We start from the raw sequence: 24,892 nt of genomic DNA on the forward strand, positions 1-24,892 counted from the left end.
CCCAGTGCATATTGACATAGCGACCAGAAACTGAAGGCAAAAAATTTCATTCAGGTTACTCATTTGTCAACAAGATTTGACAGCATTTATTCACGAAAATTAGATTCGCTACCCACAAAACCGAAAAAAATAATATTTACAACACTGCCGATGACATGACGCAGAAGACTCGAAAACGACACCTTCAAAAGGCAACGACTCGTATGTACACTTAAGCCTTGCTTAGAAAAGCAGCGTTACAACTACAAATTCGCAGCAGGAATGTTCTCTGAGCAATCATGAAACTGATAAATGTAGCTTCAAGCCTTTGTCACGGATCCTTCCTTCACAGAGTACCGAACATTGAAGCCCTTGGTTGGTATAGGAATTCCTAGTGACTGATCAACGCTTTGCACCTTCCATGAACAGAACTGTGTATCATGTACAAGAGGATTGGATGCACGAACTGGCGGGGATCCCATAAAGTATGGAGGGGAAGCCTGCAGATAGTCAAATCTTCAAGCTTACAAATAGCAACTTGGTTTAATTTCAAGTAAAGATTGGCACTTTTTTGTTTGCCTGTACCCAAAATTTATTCCAACACCACCTCAAAAAGACACAGAAATAAAAAGAAAAGGAAAGTTTACTAAAATGTGATAGCTTATGAATGGAAACGTGGAAGCACATTTGAGCAACACCAAATAGCCTAGGATGATGGAAATTCTGTATAGAAGCTAACCTTGCTCACAATGAAATCAGAAAGATCTTGTGCAGCTCTAAAATCATGTCCCCTATACCACATGAGTAATGAAACAAATCAAGAGTATAGTTAAATGTCAAAACACCGAAATTTAACAGAATATATGATTGATTATGCAAATCTTTAGAAATAAGATAGTTTATGTAACTTCCAGATCAGAGCAGAGAATCGGAGTATACCTGCTGCTTTTGCACGGTATTGGACATCTGATTGCTTCATCTCTGCTTTTTGTGGTTTGGCAGGTTTCCATCATTGTTTCTGTCCTCAGACCTTGTAGCTTTTTCATTTCCTCTGGTGCTTCGTTTCCATGCCATACGAAACCTTTTTTATAAGATGTAACCTAGGTCTCAGTCACAGTTTCTAAGTTTTCCATGTACTGAATCTATATTATGTACAGAAAAGCATTGGTAGAACCTGATGAAGGATTAGCAGAACTCATCAAACGTTCCACACCCATGACAGGAACAGGAACTAAACTGCTTCAGTAAACAAGGCCCCTGCACATCAAGTATAACCCCAATTCTAAAGAGTAAATAGCGTAAAAAAAAGCTTTCGCGTAGTAGCATTGAATAGTGAACACCAGACAGCAACAACAAAAATGCAGATGATCTCATGTCTATTAATTTGCAGAAGAACTGCTTCAAATATACCAAGTACCAATGTCAGAAAGTTAACTTTAAATGTATCTGGCATTTTTTCATACAGAATACCAGAATCAGTACCGTTGCAACTTGTGCCCACACGAAAAAGGTATTGTTCAACACATTCTACCACAAGAGGAAAAAAAAGATACTTGTGCAAATTATTAAGTCCTTTTCTCCCCAAGAAGGCCCCCAAATTTTCGTGTGGTCAACAAAAATCTCAAAACTCCCGTAGACAAATAGACGAACCAATTATCAATTGACACCAATCAATTGCGGGAGCATCCGCAGATGGGAATGCAGCTGCACAGCCGACTGTTGTTGGGGCTGCGGTAGAGGCACAGGCTGCGATGGCCGACGTCAAGACGCCAAATCAATTGATGCATTATGATCAACCAGAATCGTCGACTCAGGGGGCAGCTAGAGAAGAGATGCAGAAAGGTAAAACCCCCAAACCATACTGTTTCCGTTGCTTTACAAAGGGGCATACGCATCACGATTTCACTGCAGTGTTGTACTGTGAGAGTGAGCAGTATGTTACTCAGAAATGCCATCTTCTGAAAGCGGCTAAGACAACAGCGATTCCTTGTGGATAAGCTGTTGAAGGTTTAGTGTTTTATTACATTATGTTAGAGTAAATCCTTGTGTAGTTAGTTTAATCTCTCTTTTTTTGCACTGTAGCATAGGTCACTGATTACATCAGTGGTTACTGTAGCGCCGACGTGCTGCAGCAACAGTAGGTCAGTTAGTTTGCTATAAATAGAGCAGCACCTCTTTCCCCAATAGACACCAATTCAGTATAGCTTCAATCCAATAAGCAGTAGAGGCTGTAGCAGCTATAGCCTTTTTAGAGTGTTTGAATAAACATAAAAAATTGTTTTGTTTATCAGCAGAAAAGAAAAGACTCCTTCTGAGAAATTCATGTGTCCAGTGTGTGCTCGCGTGTGTTCTTACAACCCATCTCTCGCAGGATCAATTCCAACAATTGGAATCAGAGCAAGGGTTGATCGATTCCGACAATGTCGGCTCCTACGAGTGGTGTGGCTCTGAGTCCCTAGAGGCAGCAACCGCCGCAACTCCCCATTGCCACCGCCACGATGATTGTGACACCAAGACATCAGTGGACGCGATGTGTTCGTCCAACGTGTGGTCAAGGAGGTAGGCGGCGCATCGTACTCGATCCTCACACGGAGCAACTACGCCGACTGGAGTCTACTCATGAAGGTCATGCTGCAAGCTCGCGGTCTTTGGGACGCAGTGGAGTTAGGCGATGCGGCATTCCAGGAAGGTCGCATGGCGCTGGAGGCCATCCTCCGTGTCATGCCCCAGGAGATGATCTGCACGTTCGCTGTCAAAACAAGTGCCAAGCAGGCTTGGGACGCCATCACGTCGATGCGCGTCGGCGACAATCGCGTCCGCAAAGCCTCGACGCAACAGCTACTGAAGAAATTCGAGGCAATTTCGTTCCGTGACAGGGAGACGATCGACGATTTCGCGACGCGTCTCTCCGGCCTCGTCACCAACCTCGCCACGCTCGGAGACACGATGGAAGAACAGAAGGTGGTAGAAAAATATCTGCGAGTAGTCTCCAAGAGATTTTCGCAGATTGTTCTATCCATCGAGACTCTTCTCGATCTCTCGACGCTCGCACTGAAGGAAATGACTGGGAGGCTAAAGGTGGTGGAGGATCGTCTCGAGCCGAAAGAATCCCCTACCGTTGGCAGTAAGCTCCTCCTCACCGAGGAGTAATGGCTCGAGCGCATGAAGGAGCAGAAACAGTGCTAAGGGTCCCTAGGCAGCGCCAATGCCCGTCGCCGTGCACCAGCACCGTGGAAGAAAGGGGGAGGCGGCGGCTCAAATGGCAAGGCGGTCGCACGCGATCTCTCCCACGACAACTGTCGAAACTGCGGGCGCTATAGCCACTAGGCCAAGGACTGCCTATCGCCCAAGAAGGCACATACTTATTTGGCCCAAGACGAGGAAGAAGACGAGTCTGCGCTCCTGATGACGCAGGTGTGCGCTCTCAATGATGCGCAGGAGCCACCACCAAGCCACATCCATCTCGACGAGCCACGCGCGCAAGTCCACCTTAGTGCCAGCTACGATGGCGACCACCTGGAGGGCTAGTACTTCGACACCGGCCCCACCAACCACATGACGGGTCACCACGATATCTTTACGAAGCTCGATCGAGGTGTAGTGGGCTCCGTCCGTTTCGGAGATGGCTTGGTGGTCGACATCCGCAGCTGTGGCACCATCCTGTTCGCTGGGAAGAACGGAGAGCATAAGGTGCTCTCCGGCGTCTACTTCATCCCACGGCTGAAGAACAACATAATCAACGTGGGCCAGCTGGACGAGGGCGGCTCCAAGGTGCTAATTGAAGACAATATCTTGCGGATCTGGGACTGCCAGCACCGCCTCCTCGCCAAAGTTCGTCGTGGGCGCAACCGGCTGTACATCCAGCACCTCGACGTTGCCTGTCCCATCTGTCTTGCAACGCGCCACGATAAGAACGTCTGGCGATGGCACACGCGCTACGACCACATAAGCTTCGATGCACTCCAGCGGCTGGCACGCCATGAGATGGTGCGAGGCCTGCCGCAGCTGGAGCACGTCGAGCAGCTGTGCAACACATGCGTCACCACAAAGCACTGTCGAGCTCCGTTCCCGTCACAGGCCAAGTATCAGGCGAAAGAGCGCATCGACCTCGTCCATGGAGATCTTCGTGGTCCCATCACGACGATGCTAGCCACTATATGTGGCTGACGCTCCTGGCTGCGTAAAGCGACACAGCAGTGGCGATCAAGGTGATCCAGGCGGAGGTGGAGAGCGGTCAGAAGCTTCACATCCTCCGCACCAACGACGACGTTGAATTCACGTCCATTGAATTCACACTCCACTGCGCGGATCGTGGCATCCAGCAACAATTCTCCGCGCCGTACAACCCACAACAAAATGGCGTGGTGGAGAGGCGCAATCAGTCGATCGTCGCGACGGCTTGAAACAGAGGGGCATGCCAGCGGAGTTTTGGGGAGAGGCGGTGAGCACCGCCATCTTCCTGTTCAATCGCGCACCGACAAAGAGCCTGGATGGCATGACGCGTTCGAGGCGTGGCATGGCTGGAAGCCGGCGGTGAACTTCTGCACACCTTCGGCTATGAGCGTGGCGCGAAGGCATACCGCTTCTACAACCCGAGCACCAAGCGTGTCCGCGTGTCGAGAGATGTGATCTTCGACGAGGACGCCGGATGGAGTTGGGAGGCGGATACAGCTGGGAGCGTGGCTCTGTCGAGCAACTTCGCCGTGGAGTTTATGGTGAGTCAAGTCCATCTCCCAGCGGCGGACGGACCCACCTCAACTGGAGGAGAAACACCAGCGGTGAAATCACTTGCACCAAGTCCAGCGGCAGGCGATACGTCGCCCAGAACGCCGAGTGGCAAATCATTCGAGGAGACGGACTTCGTCACACCACCGTCGAATGACAGCACTAGGCTCGGCGCACACCGTGGCGACAGCCCAGTACGCTACCGCATCGTCGACAAGCTGCTCGGTAACGAGGGAGCTCTAGCGGGATACGCTACCCGCGTCCTGAACGACGCCGAGCTGCACCTGGCAAGCGCGAGAGAGCCGAGCTCCTTTTTCAAGGCAGAACGTGACGCGGCATGGCGAGCAGCGATGCTGGAAGAGATGAAATCCGTCGAGAAGAACGGGACATGGTCGCTGGTAGAGCTGCCACGTGGACACCGCCCAATCAGGCTCAAGTGGGTGTTCAAGCTCAAGAAAGATGAAACTGGGGTTGTGATCAAGCACAAAGACCGCTTCGTCACCAAGGGCTATGTGCAGCAGCTGGGCGTGGACTTCGACGAGATATTCGCACCTGTTGCTCGTCTGGAGTTCGTATGCCTACTGCTGGCGTTAGCTGCTCAAGAGGAGTGGCCGGTCCATCACATGGATGTGAAATCAGCATTTCTGAATGGTGAATTGGAGGAAGAAGTGTATGTTGTGCAGCCGCCGGTGTTCATCATCGCCGGAAAAGAGCACAAGGTCCTGCGGCTGTGGAAGACGCTCTATGGCCTGCAACAAGCACCGTGCGCATGGAACGCGAAGCTCGACAGCACCTTGAGGGCCCTCGGCTTCGAGCAAAGCGCGCACGAACATGCGACGTATCGGCGTGGCCATGGCAACACGTTGTTGCTCCTTGGGGTCTACGTGGATGATTTGATCATCACGGGATCGGCAGAAGAGGAGATTGATCGATTCAAGGCGGAGATGAAGACACAATTCAGGATGAGCGACCTCGGTTTGCTCTCCTTCTACTGTGGAATCGAGGTCCAGCAGAGCGGCGGCGACGGCGGTATGACGTTGTGACAAGTGCACTACGCCGCTCGAATCCTGGAGATGGCGGGGATGAAAAACTGCAATCCCGCTCACACCCCGATGGAGGAACGGCTAAAGCTCAGCCGCGAGAGCACAGCGGCAGAAGTGGACGCAACGGAGTACAGAAGACTTGTCGGAAGCCTCCGCTACCTCGTCCACAAATGGCCAGATCTCGCCTTCAGCATCGGATTCGTGAGCCGCTTCATGGAGTGGCCAACTCAGGAGCATATGACGGCTGTGAAGAGGATCCTGCGCTATGTTGCCAGGACGATCAATTACGGCTGCCGCTACGGGAAAGCAGTGGAGGGACAACTGGTCAGCTACAGCAAAAGCGACCTCACCGGCGACATTGATACGCGGAAGAGCACCTCTGGCACTCTGTTCTTCTACGGCGACAGCTTGGTGAGTTGGCATTCCCTCAAACAGAAGGTGGTGGCCCTGTTGTCCTGTGAAGCAGAGTATGTCGCTGCCACCACTGCAGCTACACAAGGTGTGTGGCTGGCTCGATTGCTCGTTGACTTCATGGGGAAGTCTGCCGACACCGTCAAGCTCAAAGTTGACAACCAATCAGCTCTAGCACTGAGCAAAAACCCTGTGTTCCATTAGCGCAGCAAGCACATCGATGTGTGCTACCATTTCATCAGGGAGTACTTGGACAATAGGAGTATAAGTGCAGACTTCATTGGCACCAAGGACCAGCTTGCAGACCTCTTAACAAATGCATTAGGGCGAGTTCGATTCCAGGAGCTTAGAGCTAGGACTGGAATGGTCCAGATTAAACTTAAAGGAAACACACAAGGCTTAGGGGGAGTATTGTTAGAGTAAATCCTTGCGTAGTTAATTAATCTCTCTTTTTTGTCAGCACTGTAGCAAACTGACTGTAGCACATGTCATTGCTTACATCATCGGCTACTGTAGCACCGACCTACTATAGCAACAGTAGGTCAGTTGGTTTGCTATAAATAGGGCAGCACCCCCTCCTCCAATAGACACCAATTCAGAATAGCTTCAATCCAATAAAAGCAGTAGAGGCTGTAGCAGCTATAGCCTTTTTAGGGTGTTTGAATAAACATCAAAAGTTGTTTTTGTTTATCAACAGAAAAGAAAAGACTCATTCTGAGAAATTCCTATGTCCAGTGTGCTCGCGTGTGTTCTTACAACCCATCTCTCACAGGATCGATTCCAACACATTCCATGCACAAGTAGTCAAAAGACAAAGAACAAATCAAAGTCGGCCTTGGTGAAAATAACTAAAGGCTCCATAACTGTTGCTAATGTCGTAGTTTAGTTGGAAAGGTTAATAGCGGGTAAGTGTATTGAGGAACGAGTAACTAGGATAACTAGATTGCCCTACCTAGCAGGCTCTGATCTTTACTTTGATTATTACTTGCTTGCTTAATCCGAAACACACTGTTGTCTTTATACAAGCGATTACATTTATTTATGGAAGGAGATAACTAAGGAAACCTTCAAGCTAAACAAGTAAATAACTAACCAACTCTTCTCCAACTAAACATGGAGGTAATAACTAAGGAAACTACTAATTTAATTCCAAAATTAGCTAATATGTTGATTGCTTTCCATAACATTTCCCCTTTGCCATGATGCTCGTCCTCGAGCTGAATTTCTTGCACCCAAGGATCAACCATTATTGTTGTATTGGTATGCAGTCATATCTTCTTCTAATTCCAGAAAATAAATTCTCTTCATTGAACATTGACGTAGGTGATCTTTAGAAAATGGCATCGAAAAATTGAAGCATAACCCTTTTGTGCGGTGATCAACCATCGCTTGTGTAGTTAGGCGGCACATGCGTTGTCCAACAGAGGCAGTGGGAAAAGGAATTGCAGTAATTGGGGAGGATTGACGACCTTGCTGACCTTCACGATGGACTATTGGAGTTAACCTCAAGCTAGTTGCTGCTGTGGTTGCTGTTGACACTAGTGCTTATGTTGTAGTAGTAGTTGCTGCTGCTGTTGGGCAAGAATCGTCTTGAAGAGAAAGGTTTTCTGATTCTTCACAGAGGTATTGTTTATATGCACGTGCCAAACTCATGGCTTCCTCAAGATCGGATGGATTCTGAAGCTCAACATCAGTGCTAAGAGGTTCTCCAACTCTCACGGTATGTAAGTTGATTTGTTGCTTGGGAACGAGGGATGAAGTAACTCGAGAAAGAAGGGCTAAAAACTTCTTTTGATATTCATGCACTAATTCTGTCTTCCTTAGAGTAGCCAACTAACCAAAGGATTGCTGCGAACTGGAGGACCTAAGTGTATGTTGACGCAATGCTAAGAAACGGACCACTTCAATATACCATGATCCCGTTCAAACTGCATATACCATTGTTGAGCATCGCCAGTTATATGATAAGAAACTAGCCATACCTTGTCATTCTCCGGTGTCTGTTGCCCACGAAAGAACTACTCACAATAGTTCAATCAAGGCACAGGATCTCCCTCTCTATTGAAATTAGGGAAGGTAAGCTTATCAAAGTGACGAGTGCACCGATCATCATCTGAGTTTGCTGATTTGCCCTTGACAGGACCCGAGGTGGCGGAAGAGGCCAAACCTGAGGTGCTGAAATTCTTCACCCATTCATCCTGACAAGCCTCGATTGTTTCAACCTTCGCTAAAAGTTTCTCCATCATCTTGTCGAGAAGTTCTATGATGTAGGTGTTGTCACCCATGATGGGGAGCACATGCTGGTTGTGTGATCAACAACGACACAAGGCAATGGTGGTGGACAGCGTGGAGTAGAGCAGCAGCTGGAAACCGAACAATAGCTACGGTGGTGGCGGTGTGGGGAGCAGCGGTGCAAGGACAAGGCAGCGGCGTGGAGGAGGGTGTGATGCACATGATCGGTGTCTCTTGATACCAAATATTAAGGAACGGGTAACTACGATAACTAGATCACCTTACCTAGCAGGTTCCGATCTTTACTTTGATTATTTCTGGCTTGCTTAATCCGAAACACACTACTGCCTTTATATAAATGATTACATTTATTTATGGAAGGATGTAACTAAGGAAACCTTCAAGCTAAATAAGGAAATAACTAACCAAATCTTCTCCAACTAAACATGGAAGTAAAAACTAAGGAAACTACAAATTTAATTCCAAACTTAGCTAATATGTTGATTGCTTTCCATAACATTTCCCAAACGGGCTATGGAGGAGAATGGAAATAATACATTTAAAACCATCTTTCCGTCCAAAGCTGAATTACAACGCATGGTGGAATGGGGTGTTGTGCAAATAAAAGCACATAATGCTAAGATGGTGATTGAGGAACGCATAGCTTGTAACGAAGTCAAGTAACTAAGGTGTGGGTGCAGTTCTGGGGATTGACAATGGAATTATGGGAGTTCTTAGTCATCTGGGCAGTTGGCTCTATTTTGGGAGCTACACAAATGGTGGATATGAAATTTACAAGGAGACATGATATTGCACGCATGCAAATGTCTGTTTTAGATCCAAACTTAATCCTAGAATTTGTGGATGTGGTTATTGGGGACTATCTATAGGAGTTTCAATTCAAAGTCGAGCAAGGGGGGAGGGGGGATAATATTAACCCTGAGCCGATGGACATGGATAAGGATAATAATGAGGACGATGAGCAAAAGGAAAAAGGAGATGAAGATATGCATGATAATGAGCTGAAGAATTCAAACAATGAAGTTTCCATGGAGGATAATACTTCATGGATGAACATAGAGACAAGTGGTGATAAATCCAAAAAGGCTGGGCTAGTCCAAGATTGGGTGCCAAATACATGCATACGGGAGTGGGGGCCTGAAGCGCCGAGCCACGTCGATCTTCAGCGCAATTTGGGCCAGGGCAATTAGCAGATCTCGATCGAGGTTCTTCCTAGCCCAATCGAGGCGCAAGAAGCTATTCCTTTGTGGGGTGCGGAGGAGGAGGCCCATGGATGCGAAGTGGGCGTGATGCGCAGGAGGGACACCTAATCGGCCTGCCGCAGAATGGGCCTGATGGAACTGAGGCTAATTTGGTGTCAGTTGGCCATGCGTAAGCTTTTGAGCTGGAGACCTCAGTCTCAGCCACTCCAGTCAAGGCCGACCTCAAGATATCTCCTACGTCCACACCGTCACGTAGGAGCAAGTGAAGGGCTGCAACGGCAAACCAGCACTCAGAGGAGCGAGCTGCAAAAATGAAAGCATGGCATAACTTGGACGAGTCATCTAAGCAAGGTAAGAGTTGTTTAAATAATTCAATTATTTCTTTCTCAGACAATTATATACCTACAAAGATTCAAAAATTATGGGTACATATGGGTAATTATGTTATATCGGTTGCGAGTGTTGTCTCTAATATCATAAACATTGAGATGTCTAGACTTAGAGTAACACCAAAGAATATGAAAGAAAAAGAAAAATTGCATGTTCGATGAATTAGAAAATGATTTGACGGACAAGGATGAATTGGATAACCTTGCTCTTAGTCACTTATGTGGCGATATTATAGAGGAGGCAATGGATATGTGTAGTGATCACTTATGTGATCTACAAGCCGTTCCAAGGAAAAGTAAATCCAATTGAATGAAAAAGTAGACCATAAAGGTAAAAAATCCAAAGAAATCCAATCATTATTCTAAATGAACGGTGTCTTCTGGAATAGCAATGGTCTCAAAGACCCCAAAAAACATTAGTACCTTTTGGACTAATCAAAGGTGCAAGGCCTCAACTTTATAGCTATTTCTGAAATTGGAAGGAGTCATTTCTCTCCATCATTTCTTAAAAACCTTTGTGGGGGAAAAGATTTTTTGGCACAGTAAGGCTCCTAAAGGCAGATCAGGTGGTATTTTACTGGGCATTAATTTAACAACTTATGACATGGTGCCATAGCAGAAGGTGATTATTATGTAAACTTTCATGTCTGTAACAAAGAGGATGGATTCCAATGGATATTGGTAGCTGTTTATGGGGCAGCTCAACCGGAATTAAAAGATAGTTTCTTGGCAGAATTGGTCCATTTGTGTAGCCATGAAACCTTACTTATTATGATAGGTGGTGATTTCAATATAATAAGAGGATCACAAGATAAAAATAATTGACACCAATCATTCAATCAATGATATAATCCTATTCTTAAGGAGATTGCTTTCTGCAATTCATCTCAGAGGCCCAGATGTACAGCAAAAGGGCCTAAAATTTGTATTTTGGAACATGGAATCCTCAGGCAAGATTGTGCCTTTATGCGCACACAAGAAAAGCGCTTGTCAATCTGGGAACAAAGACCGCAACAACTAAACCTGACGCCCCTCGCGCGTCTCTTTGTCCCAGATTTCAACCCACACAGCCCTTCGCAAAACCAAGAACCCAGAGGCAAGAAACGCCTCAACCTCTCGATGATAGAGCGATTGAAAGGAGTAGCTTCTCCTCCACCCGGCATTAGTTCGCCAGATTGGCCACCCTTCTTTTCTTGAAATAACTAGCACTAACCAGACCGGGAGAACACGCACAAGAACTCACCTGAACCGCAAGAACCACCGGGTGACTGGGAGCCGGCGGAGAGAAAGAGAGAGACGTGGAGAAGTGCGCCGGCCTCCGGCCTCCGCTCGTCCCGCCCCGCCCGCCTTTTCTCTTCGCGAGCGTGAGGGGAGGGCGAAGATGAGGGATCAGTTCGTTTGCCCGAGGTCAGGTATTTATCCGGGAGGCGGGAGCTGCGATGCAACGCGAGGACCGAGAGCGAGAGGATAAGAAGGGTTGCGTTGCAAGGACGAGGAGCGGAACGGAAGAAGAGGGCGGCGGGGTGGGGCCGGGCGCGTGACTGTGTCATGTGCAGTTGCGCGACGCTCTTCGCGTGGTGGCAGTCCCGCCGGCCGCCCGCTCGATGCAACGCGACGAGTTCTCCCCGTTTCTTTTTTCCCCCCAAGAGGAACGCACGTCAGGTCTGGTGACGCGAGCGGGTCTACGGTTTCTGCTCCTGCCTCGAGATCCGCTCGGGTTCTAACCAGGGCTCTGCGCCGCGACAGGTAGGAAGGCGGAGGGCGGCTGCGGCGCGGGAGGTTGGGATAATTGCTGAATTGTTACTATAATTATTATTGATGATAATATATAGATCACTCTAAATCTATATATGTAGAATAGAGTAAGTAAATGAGATACCACTAAAAATCACCGATTGAAAGAAACGAATACCCCAATAAGCTTATGTTGCTATCGGCGAGGCGTGGAAAGTTGTGGCTTGGTAGATGACTGAGCGGTGCGTGGTAAGCACGTCGGTGGATGTGCTTCACGTGTAGTGCATACTGCGTAGGCCGTGGAAACTATGGATCAAGTGTAGTGTAGCATAGGGCGGTAGCCCGTCAGTGTCATATTCGAAGTGGGATGGCTGCGTTCCATTGTTTTTTTGGAATGACTCCATTCTGAACTTTTGAAGAATATTTTCTGATTCCGAAACATTTCACCCCGCTGCTCTTCATTCAAATAACTCAAAAAAGAGGATAGATCTGCTCCATCTTATCTGATCTCACAACCTAAACACTACTAGGTATCTCGGTGGGTAACAACATAAGAAAATTGAAGTCTCACTCGATGCAATCGAACATATGGTTGTTGATAGCGATAGAGTTCAACCAAAGAAATAAAATTAAACAATAAAATCAATAAAAATGAATCTTGTGGAAATAACACAGTAAACACTAGTGTGGAGGAGGTGCAAGAAGTCTGGGACGATCTCTCTTTTCCCACTTAGTTAATGAGATCACAGATAATCCAATATGGCACTTTTAATATTAAAGATGGTTTAAAATCAGATTTTAGGAAGACAATTGGTTGAGAAATTTGCCGCTAAAGAACTAATACTCAGTGTTAGCGTGGAATTATCTGTTTTCACGTCTTATCGATATTAACTTGACTGATTAACGAGATAAGTTTCAATAAAACTTAAAGCAATCAGAAAAGTTCTCTATCAACTCACTCTATAAAACCCTCATTCATAGATTAGCTTATTCACTTCAAACATATGTAGAAACTAAAACTACCACTAAAAATTAATATCTACCTTTTGTACTCACACAAAGGCATTCTACTAACAAAGGATAACTTTATTAAAAGACAATGACAAGTAATCAAAAGTGTTATTTTTGTCACAAACTGAAAATGATTAAGCATCACTTTTTTTATTGTCACTTCGCTCGTTCAGCATGGTTTATAGTTTAGGTGGTCTCAAATTTATACCAACCACGAAGTGTACTAAATATGTTTGTAAATTGACTTTATGGTCTTAGTAAAAATTTGAAAGATAATATCATGATGGTGGTGGCCTTCTTTTATTGGTCGCTATGGTTATACAGGAATGACATTGACTTTAATAAAAGAAAATATTCTACTCATTTGCAGGATTTTTTTTCTTATACACATTGGCTCCAAACATAGTCGATGATGCAACGATAGGAACAATGACATTTTATTACACTTAGATGTGCATATTTGGAGCGAGTGGTCAGAAAGCTCTATATCCGATTTGAATGGCAATCTAATTTTCGCTTGAAAGCTTCATCACCATAATTGACTTTCGAATACATGTTCTCTCTTGATTTAGTGGTGTTTCTCCTTTGTTTGTTTCATTAGTTTGGTTACATTTAAATACAAAAGTCGATTGTGAACTCTTATATATTGTATCATCTTATTATAATTAGAAAAGTTAATAAAGCTTTCTTTTTCTTAAAAAAATAATAAATTCCCTCAGCCCTCTTGACACTGAGGATGGTGGCGCCGAGCAGCTCCCCAGTCCCCTGGCTGGTGAATGCGATGAGGAGCGTGGCGAGCAGCGTGAGGCAGAAGCAGGGCACGGTCCTCCGAAGGTTGGCCATGAAGAGCACCAGTACAAGTGCGGCACGGCGTCGCGGAGCGCGCTGCTGGCGTAGTAGGCGCTCAGCTGGTACATGTCCACCTTGCGCTCCTTCACCAGGTTCAGCTTCTCGAAGGGGAACACGTAGACCGACCGGAACAGCGACGTCCAGAAGATGCAGATGTAGAAGATGAGCCCCACCTGGTCCCGGAGTTGGGCCTCGTTGCCCGTCTGCGGCTTCCACCAGAGGAGGCCGAGCAGCAGCGCGACGCCGACGGCCTGCGCGAGGCGCATCTTGTCGAGGTAGTCCGCGGCGCGCTCCCGGAACGTGCGCCAGGACAGCACCGCGAACTGCTGGAACCACCCGATGCTCGGCCGGTCCTTCCGCGCCAGCACCGTCAGCCGCAGCTTCTCCGATGGCGCCCTCCTCCCCGCGCCGGCAGCCTCGCTGCCGGCGGCGGTCTTGTAATTCAGCCGCAGGTGCTTGATGACCTGGGACCTGAACTCTTGGGGGTCCGGCGGCGAGCCGCGCAGCGCCTCGGGGACGCTGATGTCGTCGTCGAGGTTGCTGGTGTTTGGGTCCAGCAGGAACTCGGCCGGGTTCATGGGGATCTCCGGCACGAACTCCAGTGAGGAGAAGTGGTGCATGCAGTCCCGAGCCTTGCCGTGGTAGATGGCGTGGCCCTCGGAGATGAGCAGCAGCTTGTCGAACATGTGGAACATCCGGCTCGACGGCTGGTGGATCGTCGTGATGATCGTCCGCCTCGTCTGCAACGCGATCAAGCGAAAAAATGCGCGTCAAGAAGACAAGAACATCGTCGTCGTCGATCGGCGGCGGCTTTGCGCGCAAACGAAACGTGCTGCTGGCCTGCTACCTTGGCGAGGCGCTGGAGGATGAGTATGAGCTTGCTCGCCGACGTCGAGTCAAGGCCGGAGGTGGGCTCGTCGAGCAGCAGCAGAGAGGGATCGACGAGGATCTTATACCCGATGCTGGTCCTCTTCCTCTCACCTCCTGAAACTCCCCTCACAAACGCCCCCCCCCCCCTCCCAATCTTGGTGTGCTGACACTTACATGATCCATTACAACTCATTCGATCAGCGTGCAAAGATCAGTAAGATTGCTGGATGCACCAGAAATTTGTGTTTTGCTTAAATTAAAGAGAAACTTCCAATTACATGTGTTTTAATTGTAATTGAAACCTGCTTTTCAAGATTCAGCTCGGTTATCAACCATGTCGCGCTTCTGCTGCTTGGACATGAGAGCGGGGAGCCTCAAGAACGCGGCGAACACGAGGGTCTCCTCCACCGTCAGCTGAGGGAAGAGGACGTCGTCCTGAGTCACAAATCCAATCGTGCGGTAGATAAATAATTAACACAAAGAGAAGCAACGGATTCATCTTTTCCTTCTAATTTTTAGCAGCACAACAGTGTAACTACAACATTTTTGGCATGCAATTAAAAAATTAACTTGACAAAAGTTACTATTTTCCATTCTTTTGAGTAGTACCATAACTATTCACAAGCTCTGGATTACAGTAATTAGTATACTAACCCCTGAAGAAACTTGACAGTAAAATTTCTTATTTGGACAGTTACCTCCTTTTGAGGCAAGGGCTGTAGGGAGTGTCATTGTAGGTTATCTGATCCTTGATGCCACCACTAAGCCTGCCTCCCAGGATCTTCAGCAGGGTGGTCTTGGCACTGCCAGGAGGGCCCATCAGAGCCAGGATCTCGCCGGGGTCCATACTACCTCCTATGCCCTTGAGGCTGTGCTTGCAGCTGCTGCCCTGATCCATCCTCATGTGGGATGCAAAGGCTATTCTTGTAGTTGGATCATCTTCAACGGTTTTTCTTTAGGGTTCAGAATCCCTTTATGACAGGATTTTTGTTCTCTTCAACACTTCAACGGTTTTTCTTCACGGTTTCCGTTATGAAGATATTTTCAGGGTCATTCCCTCCAGGACGGAATTCTCTCTCCTTTCCCTTCGCGATTCCCCTGAAGCTATTGAAGATAAGAGGAAATAAAGAGAATGAGAATGAGGAAGGGAATCGGGAAGGGAACGAAATGAAGAGAATATAGTTGGAGATGGTCGGGTTATTGGAAGTGAGCTTCACCTTGTATTCCACATTCTCAAACTGCATTTTTCGCGAACGAAATAAGCGAGTTTTTTCGCCATCTGAAGTATCATTTTCTTTTTTGATGGGCTACGTTACATGCCATAAAGAAATTTCATGCAAGTTTATCTTACACTTACTAGTAGCAATTAGCTAACAAACTGTTGGAGCAATGAGTCATGCAAATTGGCATCCAACTAACAAGCACCTTCCTTAGTTTTTGTCACCTTTTTCCTAGTTCTCTAGGGAGAAATTGAAGCCAGAGCCAGACTCTTACAAGTGAAAAGGGTAAATTTTATCAGATACACATATAATCAAGACAACAAATCAGGTCCTTTTGAATTATATTGGCCAGAAACCATCATAATGGTTAATTGAGTTCAAGTATTTTTACTCACGTCATTTTTTAGGAAGAACATTTTTTCTTAAAACTTGTAGTACCAATTGTCCAGTTGCACTAAATATGCACATATTTGGGGGAAACACCAAGATAATCCAAGGCGAACATAATTCATATTTTCCTCGTAGAAAAAAATACTTTGCACACGTGTACATAACCTAAAAGAAACAAAAAGAAGAAGACAAATTAAAAGAGACACCTTAAAGAATATTGGAGGAGGGCCATATTTTGTTGGTGACAGATGTGTTAGATAAACTCGTGCATAAGTCAATTTTTTGTTCTGTCGCATGCATGAGATCGTGTTTACATGTGCAAGCCTTGCGGATAGGAATAAGGACTGAGACGTACTTATTCACATTGGTCCAGGTCGTGGTCGTGACTCCTAGTCGTGGTCATGACTCCAATTCCCATGTGGTCATGGTCATGACTCCTAGTCGTGGTAGTGGCTCTGGCTCTCTCGCACGGTTTGCGTCATGGGATGGCACGTCATGTACAGATCATGGGGAGAGAGACTCGGAGCCTTAGCCGTAGGTTTGCTCCTTTATATTCGCAATCAAAAATAGAAAACGCTGCAATGCTTTGCGGCACAAAATCTTGGCGTGTATTGAATTCCTCTCTATCAGAGTAATCGGAAGGTTAGTGTAGATCGAACACTCCTGTGGGCGAGTGGTGTTTTTGACAATGGGTATCCAAAGCTTGTGTTGAGGGTCTTGGCCATGCTGGCTCTGGTGCGCGGTGAAGCATTGCGAATGCCTCCACGGCGAAGAAGTACTCGCTCTCTATCACCTCCCATGCATCGACCCCGGCACCGTGATGATGGCAACCGGGAGCTGGTGGTGCACTAGATGGTGAAAGAGATCGGCGGAGCGGTGAACTACCCGATGCTAACACGAACCAACTATGACGATTGGGCTCTTATGATGAAGGTAATGCTCCAGGCACGCAGCCTTTGGGATGCCATCGACACGGGTGACATCGAGTTCCAATAGGACTACATGATGCTAGAGGCAATCCTACACGTTGTACTGGTCGAGATTCTATCTATGCTCACCGTGAAGCGCACCACCAACGAAGCTTGGGACACGGTGAAGACCTTTCTTGTTGAGGACTTCGCCATGCGCTAGCTTACTAGCCTCATCAACCACCTGAGCACCCTCAGTGACCCCATTGATGAACAAAAGGTCATCGAGAAGTTCTTGCGGGTGGTACCACAAAAATTCAACCAAATTGCACTGTCCATTGAGACACTGCTTGATCTGGGACAACTGATCATGGAGGAGGTCTCCGGAGCTGATCATGGAGGAGGTCTCCGGACATTTGAAGGTGGTTGAAGATCGCCTCAATCCCACTCCCACCATGGATGCCAGTGGGAAACTGCTGCTCATGGAGGAGGAGTGGCTCGTGAGGCTCAAGCTACGCCAAGAAGGTGAAGGCTCATCCGGTTGTTAGAAGGGCAAGCCGAGTGACCGTCAGGGTGGCAAGAAACCATGCAAGAAGGCAGATGGCAAGGAAGGTGCGTGTGACTATGGTCGGGACAAGTGCAGGAACTACGGAAAGCATGGTCATTGGGCCAAAGATTTAGTCAACAAAAGAGCGTTAATGAAGCGCACCTCACCAAGGAGGATGGCGACAAACCCACGCTCCTTATGTTGCAGTCATGCACCATCGCCGAGCCTACGCCGACTAACAACCGCACTATCTCCATCGATGAACCGCGTGTCAAGGCTCTACTCGGGAACGACGGCAACCATCACAATGAGGCGTGATACCTTGACTCGGGCGCTAGCAACCACATGATGGGGCGCCACGACAACTTCGTCGAGCTAGACACGAGCATCACCGGCAACATCAAGTTTGGAGACAGCTCCGTGGTCAACATCCTCGGCTGCGGTACCATGGTGCTCACAAGTCATGGTGGCGAGCATCGAGCCTTGATCGATGTCTAATTCATACCATAGATGCGTAACGACAGCATAAGCTTGGGCCAGCTCAATGAGAACGGGTGTCTGGTCATCATCGATGATTGCATCCTTCGCATTCGCGATCGCCAGCGACACTTCCTAGCCAAGGTCAAGCGCAACATTAACCGTTTGTATGTGTTATGACTTGATTGGCGCAATTGATGTGCCTGACAGCGCGCCGTGACAATGAGTGAAAGTGCATCTAGCCCCTATGTGTGGTTTTAGTAATTAATGACAATACCTATGGACTAACAATGTTGTTGAGATTGTTAGTAGGTTGTTCAATAGGTGATGCATGGAGAAGAGACATGCATAAACTTTAGGTGAATGGGAAGATTGAAAGTACATCAAGATGAATGAGCTCTAGGTGATGCTCGGATGTGATGCATGGAGGAGAAATATGCATCTAGATAAATGAGCTCTTGGTGATGCTCATAAAAAGAAGAAGAAGCTTGAGGAATGACAATAAGCATGAAGGCTAAGTCACTTGTGGAGACTAAGTGACTAAAGGTATAAATTGTTAATTTAGTTTTATAAACTAACCCATGTGCTTTGTGATTGAGAGTGAGTTGGGGTTAGGATCCATAAAAAGGCATAAGTTGAATTGAAATCACATATGCCAAGAGTGAAGAACAAAAGTGGACTCCATATATGAAAAAGTGAATTATCTGAAGATGTCGAATACAAAATGGTTTTCTATGGCAAGACGGTGAAGGGCAAGCAAGACTCGGCTGCGATGGACCATCCGGTGGTGAAGGGCAAGCAAATGGCTTGGCGCCGAAGGACCAAGACGATGGTGAAGAGCGAGTGAAGCTTTGCGCCAATGGACCGTGCAAGGCCATGAGAAGCTATGAGTGATTCGCATCAATCACATGAGAATCAAGAATAGATGGAGTGAAGATTTTATGGAAGTTGGTAACCCTCAAAGATTTGAAAGTAAGAAGCGGTACTTGAAAGTATTCAAAAGGCTCAAATTGGTTCAAATGTGTTTTATCTTTGAAATTGAGTCTAGGTATACCGCACTATTAAGAGGGATGCAACGTGAGCTAATTGTCGTGTCTCAGTGCTCAAGAGTTCCCAACCAAACACAAAGTGAGAGTTTGTTGTTAAGAGTCCGGAGCGGAAAGTGTGGAAGTGTCTAAAATGGGTTTTAGAGTGTTCCTAGTTTTATCCCATGTGTTTTAGGTCATGAATTCAGTTGGGATGTGTAGCCCTCTGAATAAGCTTTCTATAGAGTCCAAAATCATCGAAATCGGACTCCGGGATCAAAAGTTATCACCGTTTTTCGGAGGTCAGCTGTGCTGTACTCGGAGACTCCGGTGAAGACCGGATTCTCCGGTAACTGGAGTGGCCGGAGACTCCGGTGAAGTCGGATACTCCGGTACCTAGAGTGGCCGGAGACTCTGGGAAGTCTCCGGGGCTGTTTTCTATGTTAAGTGCCGACCGGAGACTCCGGTGTAGGCCGGATACTCCGGTAAAGTCCAGAAAAGAGCATAACGGTTAGTTCTGACACGTTCTGTGACCGTTCTGACGCTATTTTTGGAATTGAGACCGGATACTCCGGTGTTCACCTGATACTCCAGGGTAGGTGTGTTAGAACAGTAACGGCTAGTTGTTTGAAGTGGGCTATTTATACCCCACTCACTCCATCCTTTAGGGCTGCTGCAAGGGGCACGAAAGAACACATTTTTAGGGCCAAAAGAACCTCTCCCACTCCATTCTAGTGTGTGATTTGAGAAGAAAAGTGAGTTGGGTTGAGAGATTGGAAGATTGAGTGCAAGTGAGCTAAAATCCAATCTTGAGCACTTGAGTTCTCGGCAAGAAGTTTATCGTCGTGTTTGTTACTCTTGGAGGTGAAGCCTCCTAGGCGGTTAGGCGTCGCCGACGAGCACCAAAGGTTGTGGGTTGCCGCGGAAGTTTGTGAAGGGCTTGATTTCGCCTCCTCAAGGGAAGAAATCAAGAGTGGACCAAGGAAAAAGGTTGAAAGAGACCCGGCTCGTTAGAGCTTCTTCAACGGAGACGTAAGATTCACGGTGGTGAATCCGAACTTCGGGAAACAAATCTTGTGTCTCCTCTCTTGTTTCCTTACTTTTGAGTTCTTGTTCAAATCTTTATGCATATTGCTCGATCTACTTGTTTGTGTCTATTTGAGTGTAGGTTCTCCATGAATCTACTTGGAATCATCTCCGGAAACACACGATATCACTTGGTTTGAGTTAGAACTCTCTATCCATCATTTATATCCAGTTTCGAGCTCAGTTCTGTACAGAATCTAGAGAATCCGGACTTTACCGGAGATTCCGGACCTGTACAACCCTGAGACTCCGGTCTTCACCGGAGTATCCGGATGAACAGTAATTTCAGGCATATAAACAGTGTTTTCAGCCTTTTCAATTTAAGTTTTATTGCATATCTCTCGCTAGATTAGAGTAATTTTTGTCAACTTAGGATTGTAATTTCCACACTTATTTAAATTGATTGTGCACTAGTTGAGTCTAGCATATTTAGGTTTTTCACTTGTGAAAAATCCGTTAATTTATATTCTGCTGCAAGTTTAAGCCAACGGTAAAATGGGACGAATTTTTGTAAAACGCCTATTCACCCCCCCCCTCTAGGAGACATCATTGTCCTTTCAATGAGGCATGGCGCTAGCATGCGCGGTTTAGGCACCTCAATTTTTAGGCGCTACGCAAACTGGCTAGGGACGACATGGTTTTTGGCCTCCCAATGATCAACCACATTGATCAGCTCTGCGACGGGTGTCTTATCGGCAAGCAGCGACGCACCTCCTTCCTTGGTGCGGCGAACTACCGAGCCATGAGACTGATTGATCTTGTCCAGGGAGATCTGTGCGGCCCCATCTCACCTATAACCCATGGTGGCCGGAATCACTTATTCCTGTTGGTGGATGATCATAGCAGGTACATGTGGGTTTGGCTGCTTACGGCCAAGAGCAAGGCAGCAGACTCCATCAAGAGGTTCAAGGCCGAGATGGAGACAGAGATCAGGCGCAAGCTGCGCACCCTCTGCACTGATTGCAGAGGGGAGTTCACCTCTGTCGTGAACCATGGTGTGAACCGCCACCTCACAGCATTGTACTCACCACAGCAAAATGGCATCATAGAGCATGGCACGAAGCATGATGAAGTCCAAGGAGATCCCCGATGAATTTGGGGCAAGGCAATGACAACAACTGTCTTCATCCTCAATCGTTCCCCCATGAAGAGCTTGATGGGCATGGCGCTGTATCAAGCCTGGCACGGAGTGGCACCGGCTGTGCACTTCCTTCAAACCTTCGGGTGTGTGGCGCATGTGAAGGACATGAGGCCCCATCTGAAGAAACTCAAAGAAAAAAGCAAGGTGATGGTGTTTGTCGGGTACGAACCAGGCACCAAAGCCTACCGATGCTACAACCCCAACGGTGACCACGTCCATGTCACCAGCGACATCGTGTTCGATGAGGTGGCCAAGTTGGACTGGAGCACGAGCAGCGATCAAGTATGAATGGGTCCAGTGATTCGTTCACTATTGAATACCAGGTACTTGATGTGCTGGAGGTTGCCAATGTCGCCGAGGAACACATGAGCATGGGAGCAGTGCACACAATGTTGCGAACAAAACACATGCAGACACCAGCGCATGAGAGTGCACCTATGGCCACCTGTGGGAGGGTGGATCTTGTCTCCCCTTCCACTGAGACCATAGCACAACTGGATGATGATGAGGTCAAAGAGTGACTCCCTCATTCTGCTTGATGCAAAATGTGAATATCGGTGGTGCTATGCTAGTCGGCATCGATGAACTACACCTCGCTGCCGCTGAAGAACCAACTTCGTTCACTAAAGCCGGGCAGCATGCCTGCTGACATTGAGCAATGATGGAGGAAATGGAGTCGGTGGAAGACAACCACACCAGGCGCCTTGTTGACCTTCCCACTGGTCATTGTCCTATCGGACTCAAGTGGGTCTGCAAGGTGAAGAAGTATGCGTAGGGTATTGTCATAAAGTACAAAGCCCCCCTTGTTGCCAAAGTCTATGTCCAGTGGTAGGGGTGGACTTTGACGAGGTTTTTGTGCTGATGGCTCACCTCGAATCAGTTTGTGTCCTCATCGCCATGGCTATGCACGTGGAGTGGAGTGTCCATCACATGGACATGAAATATATGTTCCTCAATGAGCAATTGGAGGAGATGGTGTTCATGAACCAGCCGCCTAGCTTCCCAGTAGAGGGACACGAGGACAAGATGCTCCAATTGGAGCAGGCATTGTACGGGCTCCACCAAGCACCACGGGCATGGAATGATAAGCTCGATAGCTACCTGCTGTCAGTTGGCTTTCGACGCAGCGAGACAGAGCATGCCATGTACACACACGACACAGAACTCTCGAGGCTGCTGGTGGGAGTCTATGTTGATGATCTCATCATCACTAGCTCCGTACCCAGTGAGATCGAGAAGTTCAAGCAGGAGATGATACGGGAATTTAAGATGAGCGATCTTGAATGTATTAGTTCTATCCTGGCATGAGGTGGAGCAAAACTCGAAGGGGATCACATTGTGCCAAACTGCATATGCAAAAAAGATTCTCAGCAAGGTAGGGATGGAGGGCTGCACTCTAACTTGTGTGCCCATGGAGCCATGCTGCAAGCTAAGCCAGGTGAGCTTGGAGCCTCTAACTGACGCCACGGCCTACCACAGCATCGTTGGCAGTCTCCGCTGCCTCTTTCCACATTAGTCCTGACATCTCCTACTTGATGGGGTACGTGAGTCGGTTCATGGAGAACCCAGCCACCTAACACCTCGCTGCAGTGAAGAAGATCACGTGTTACATCGCGGGAACACTGCACTTTGGGTGCCTCTACACAAGGAAGGCGTCAGAGGCCAAGCTGGTTGGATACTCTAACAAGGACCTCACCGACGATGTGGACACACACAAGACCACAAGTGGTGTGCTCTTCTTCTTGGGAAGCAGTCCTATTAGCTGGCAGTCACAAAAACAAAATGTGGTCACCCTCTCCTCCTACGAAGACAAGTACATTACAGCAGCGACGGTGGCTTGCCAAGGCATTTGGCTTGGGTCACTTCTTGGCGAACTGAAAAATGAAGATCCCGAACCATTCATCCTGAAGATTGACAACCAGTTAGCTATCACCCTCAGCAAAAACCCGGTCTTCCACGAGCACAGTAAACATATTGATCTCAGGCAGTATCATTAAATTCACTAGTGCGTGGACAATGGGCAAGTTGAGGTCGAGTCAATCAGCACAGTTGAGTAGCTCATCGATATTCTGACGAAGCCCTTGGGTCAAGTCAAGTTCGAGGAGCTGCGCGATAGGATAGGCATGTTTTTAATCCAGTAGATGTACATGTTTAGGGGTGAAATGTTACATAAACTCGTGCATAAGTCGGTTTTTTGTTCTGTTGTACGCATGAGATCATGTTTACATGTTCAAGTCTTGCAGATAGGAATAAGGACTGAGACATGCTCGTTCACATCAGTCGTGGTCGTGACTCCGGCTCCCGTGTGGTCGTGGTCGTGACTCCTGGTCATGGTAGTGGCTCCAGCTCTCTCGCACGGTTTGCGTCGTGGGATGGCACGTCGCGTACGAATCGTGGGGAGAGAGACTCGGAGCCTTAGCTGTAGGCTTGTTCCTTTATATTCGCAATAAAAAAACAAAAAAAACACTTTCTTTGTGGTACAAAATCTTGGCGTGTATTGAATTTCTCTCTATCAGAGTAATCGCAAGGTTAGTGTAGATCGAGCGCTCCCATGGCCAAGTGGTGTTTTTGACAAGATGATCCTCCTTCATGTCAGCCTCCACACTTGTGTCGCCATTGCCATGAGAGAAAGGGGTGAGATGGTGCTCCACAATGGGCATCTCCATTCTCTCCTCATTGCTGATCTCCATTCCTCGGCCCTAGAGAGAGAAAGTTGTTTCAGAAAGAAAGCGGGGCATGTAGCGCATCTCTTCTTTTAAAGAAGTAGTAGGAAATTAGACACATGAGCATGGGCAACTACTAGCAACCAAGAGCATGCCTACTTTGTTGTTTTATATATGGTTCAGTTCTTTTAACCTTGCTTGGTGACCCACAGCCTTTCTAAGAGGTTTTGGGAATTAGGGTGAGAACCTTCTACTCCAGAGGATAACAACTACCAATATTATCTGTTACATTGCATCTAGGATAAGAATGACATGTTTGGATAGTACTTTTCTATGTGAAGTATCTTAGTTGACTTTTTTTATGGTTTTCGAGAGGGGCCACTGATTACTGCAAAATTACACATTCCAATGAGATAGCGGTACCTTCAATCCCACGTGGAGGCACCAAAATTAAAATGTTACCTCTCAAGGATCGAAAAAGATCCAGTTATGTGTTTGCGTAATGCGTTGCGTGTTTGGAAAGTAAAGGAAAACTACACTAAGATTGAAAAATCCATGCTTAAACTGTACACACAAATCATTTTCAACATAGTTACAGAGTTATTATTGTGTGCTTACAAGGTGATTACTTACAAGCAAATGCTTACAAGTCAGTCAGATTATAATTACAAGTTGCAATATTTACAAGTATTACTGATTCACCGGCCACTTACAAGATATGCAGAGTTAGTTACACTAACAACTCTTTGAGAGATGGTTAGCTACCATATGTCCAATGAATTGTCAATAAAAAGGAAAATAGCAAGACAGTAAATTGCATTCATCGTGCAAGCTGTTGTACCTCCGATACAGTTTACTCTTCGCACCTGAGCACACAAAGAGAAACGTAGGCAGATTTTTTTTTTTTTTTTTTTTTTGTCTTTGTCTGTCTGTCTGTCTCTCTTTTTTTTTTGAAGTAACCATGGCAGG

General features: G+C 47.0%; 2 protein-coding genes and 1 pseudogene across 3 annotated transcripts; 1 reads left to right on the forward strand and 2 right to left on the reverse strand.

Moving 5' to 3' along the window:
* Window positions 1-31: 31 nt before the first annotated feature.
* LOC133883436 (uncharacterized) lies at window positions 32-11,488 on the reverse strand. 2 transcript variants are annotated; one of them, XM_062322767.1, is made up of 5 exons: window positions 11,246-11,488; window positions 1,154-1,236; window positions 919-1,060; window positions 719-770; window positions 32-479 (listed from the first exon to the last, which is right to left on the reverse strand). In XM_062322767.1, exons 2-5 carry the CDS (start codon window positions 1,194-1,196, stop codon window positions 300-302), a joined length of 417 nt encoding a protein of 138 aa, XP_062178751.1. In that variant the 5' UTR covers window positions 1,197-1,236; window positions 11,246-11,488; the 3' UTR covers window positions 32-299. The 2 variants fall into 2 exon arrangements, with proteins under 2 accessions (XP_062178751.1, XP_062178752.1); XM_062322768.1 differs by lacking the exon at window positions 11,246-11,488 and adding an exon at window positions 8,141-9,658.
* On the forward strand, window positions 5,817-6,362 carry LOC133930066 (secreted RxLR effector protein 161-like). Its single transcript, XM_062376779.1, has one exon. The coding sequence runs from the start codon at window positions 5,817-5,819 to the stop codon at window positions 6,360-6,362; it is 546 nt and encodes a 181-aa protein (XP_062232763.1).
* A 1,910-nt stretch (window positions 11,489-13,398) lies between the features above and the next one.
* Window positions 13,399-23,950, reverse strand: LOC133930067 (ABC transporter G family member 26-like; annotated as a pseudogene).
* Window positions 23,951-24,892: the final 942 nt, after the last annotated feature.

Source organism: Phragmites australis, chromosome 10 (assembly GCF_958298935.1).
Source record: "Phragmites australis chromosome 10, lpPhrAust1.1, whole genome shotgun sequence".
Classification (NCBI taxonomy): domain Eukaryota; kingdom Viridiplantae; phylum Streptophyta; class Magnoliopsida; order Poales; family Poaceae; genus Phragmites; species Phragmites australis.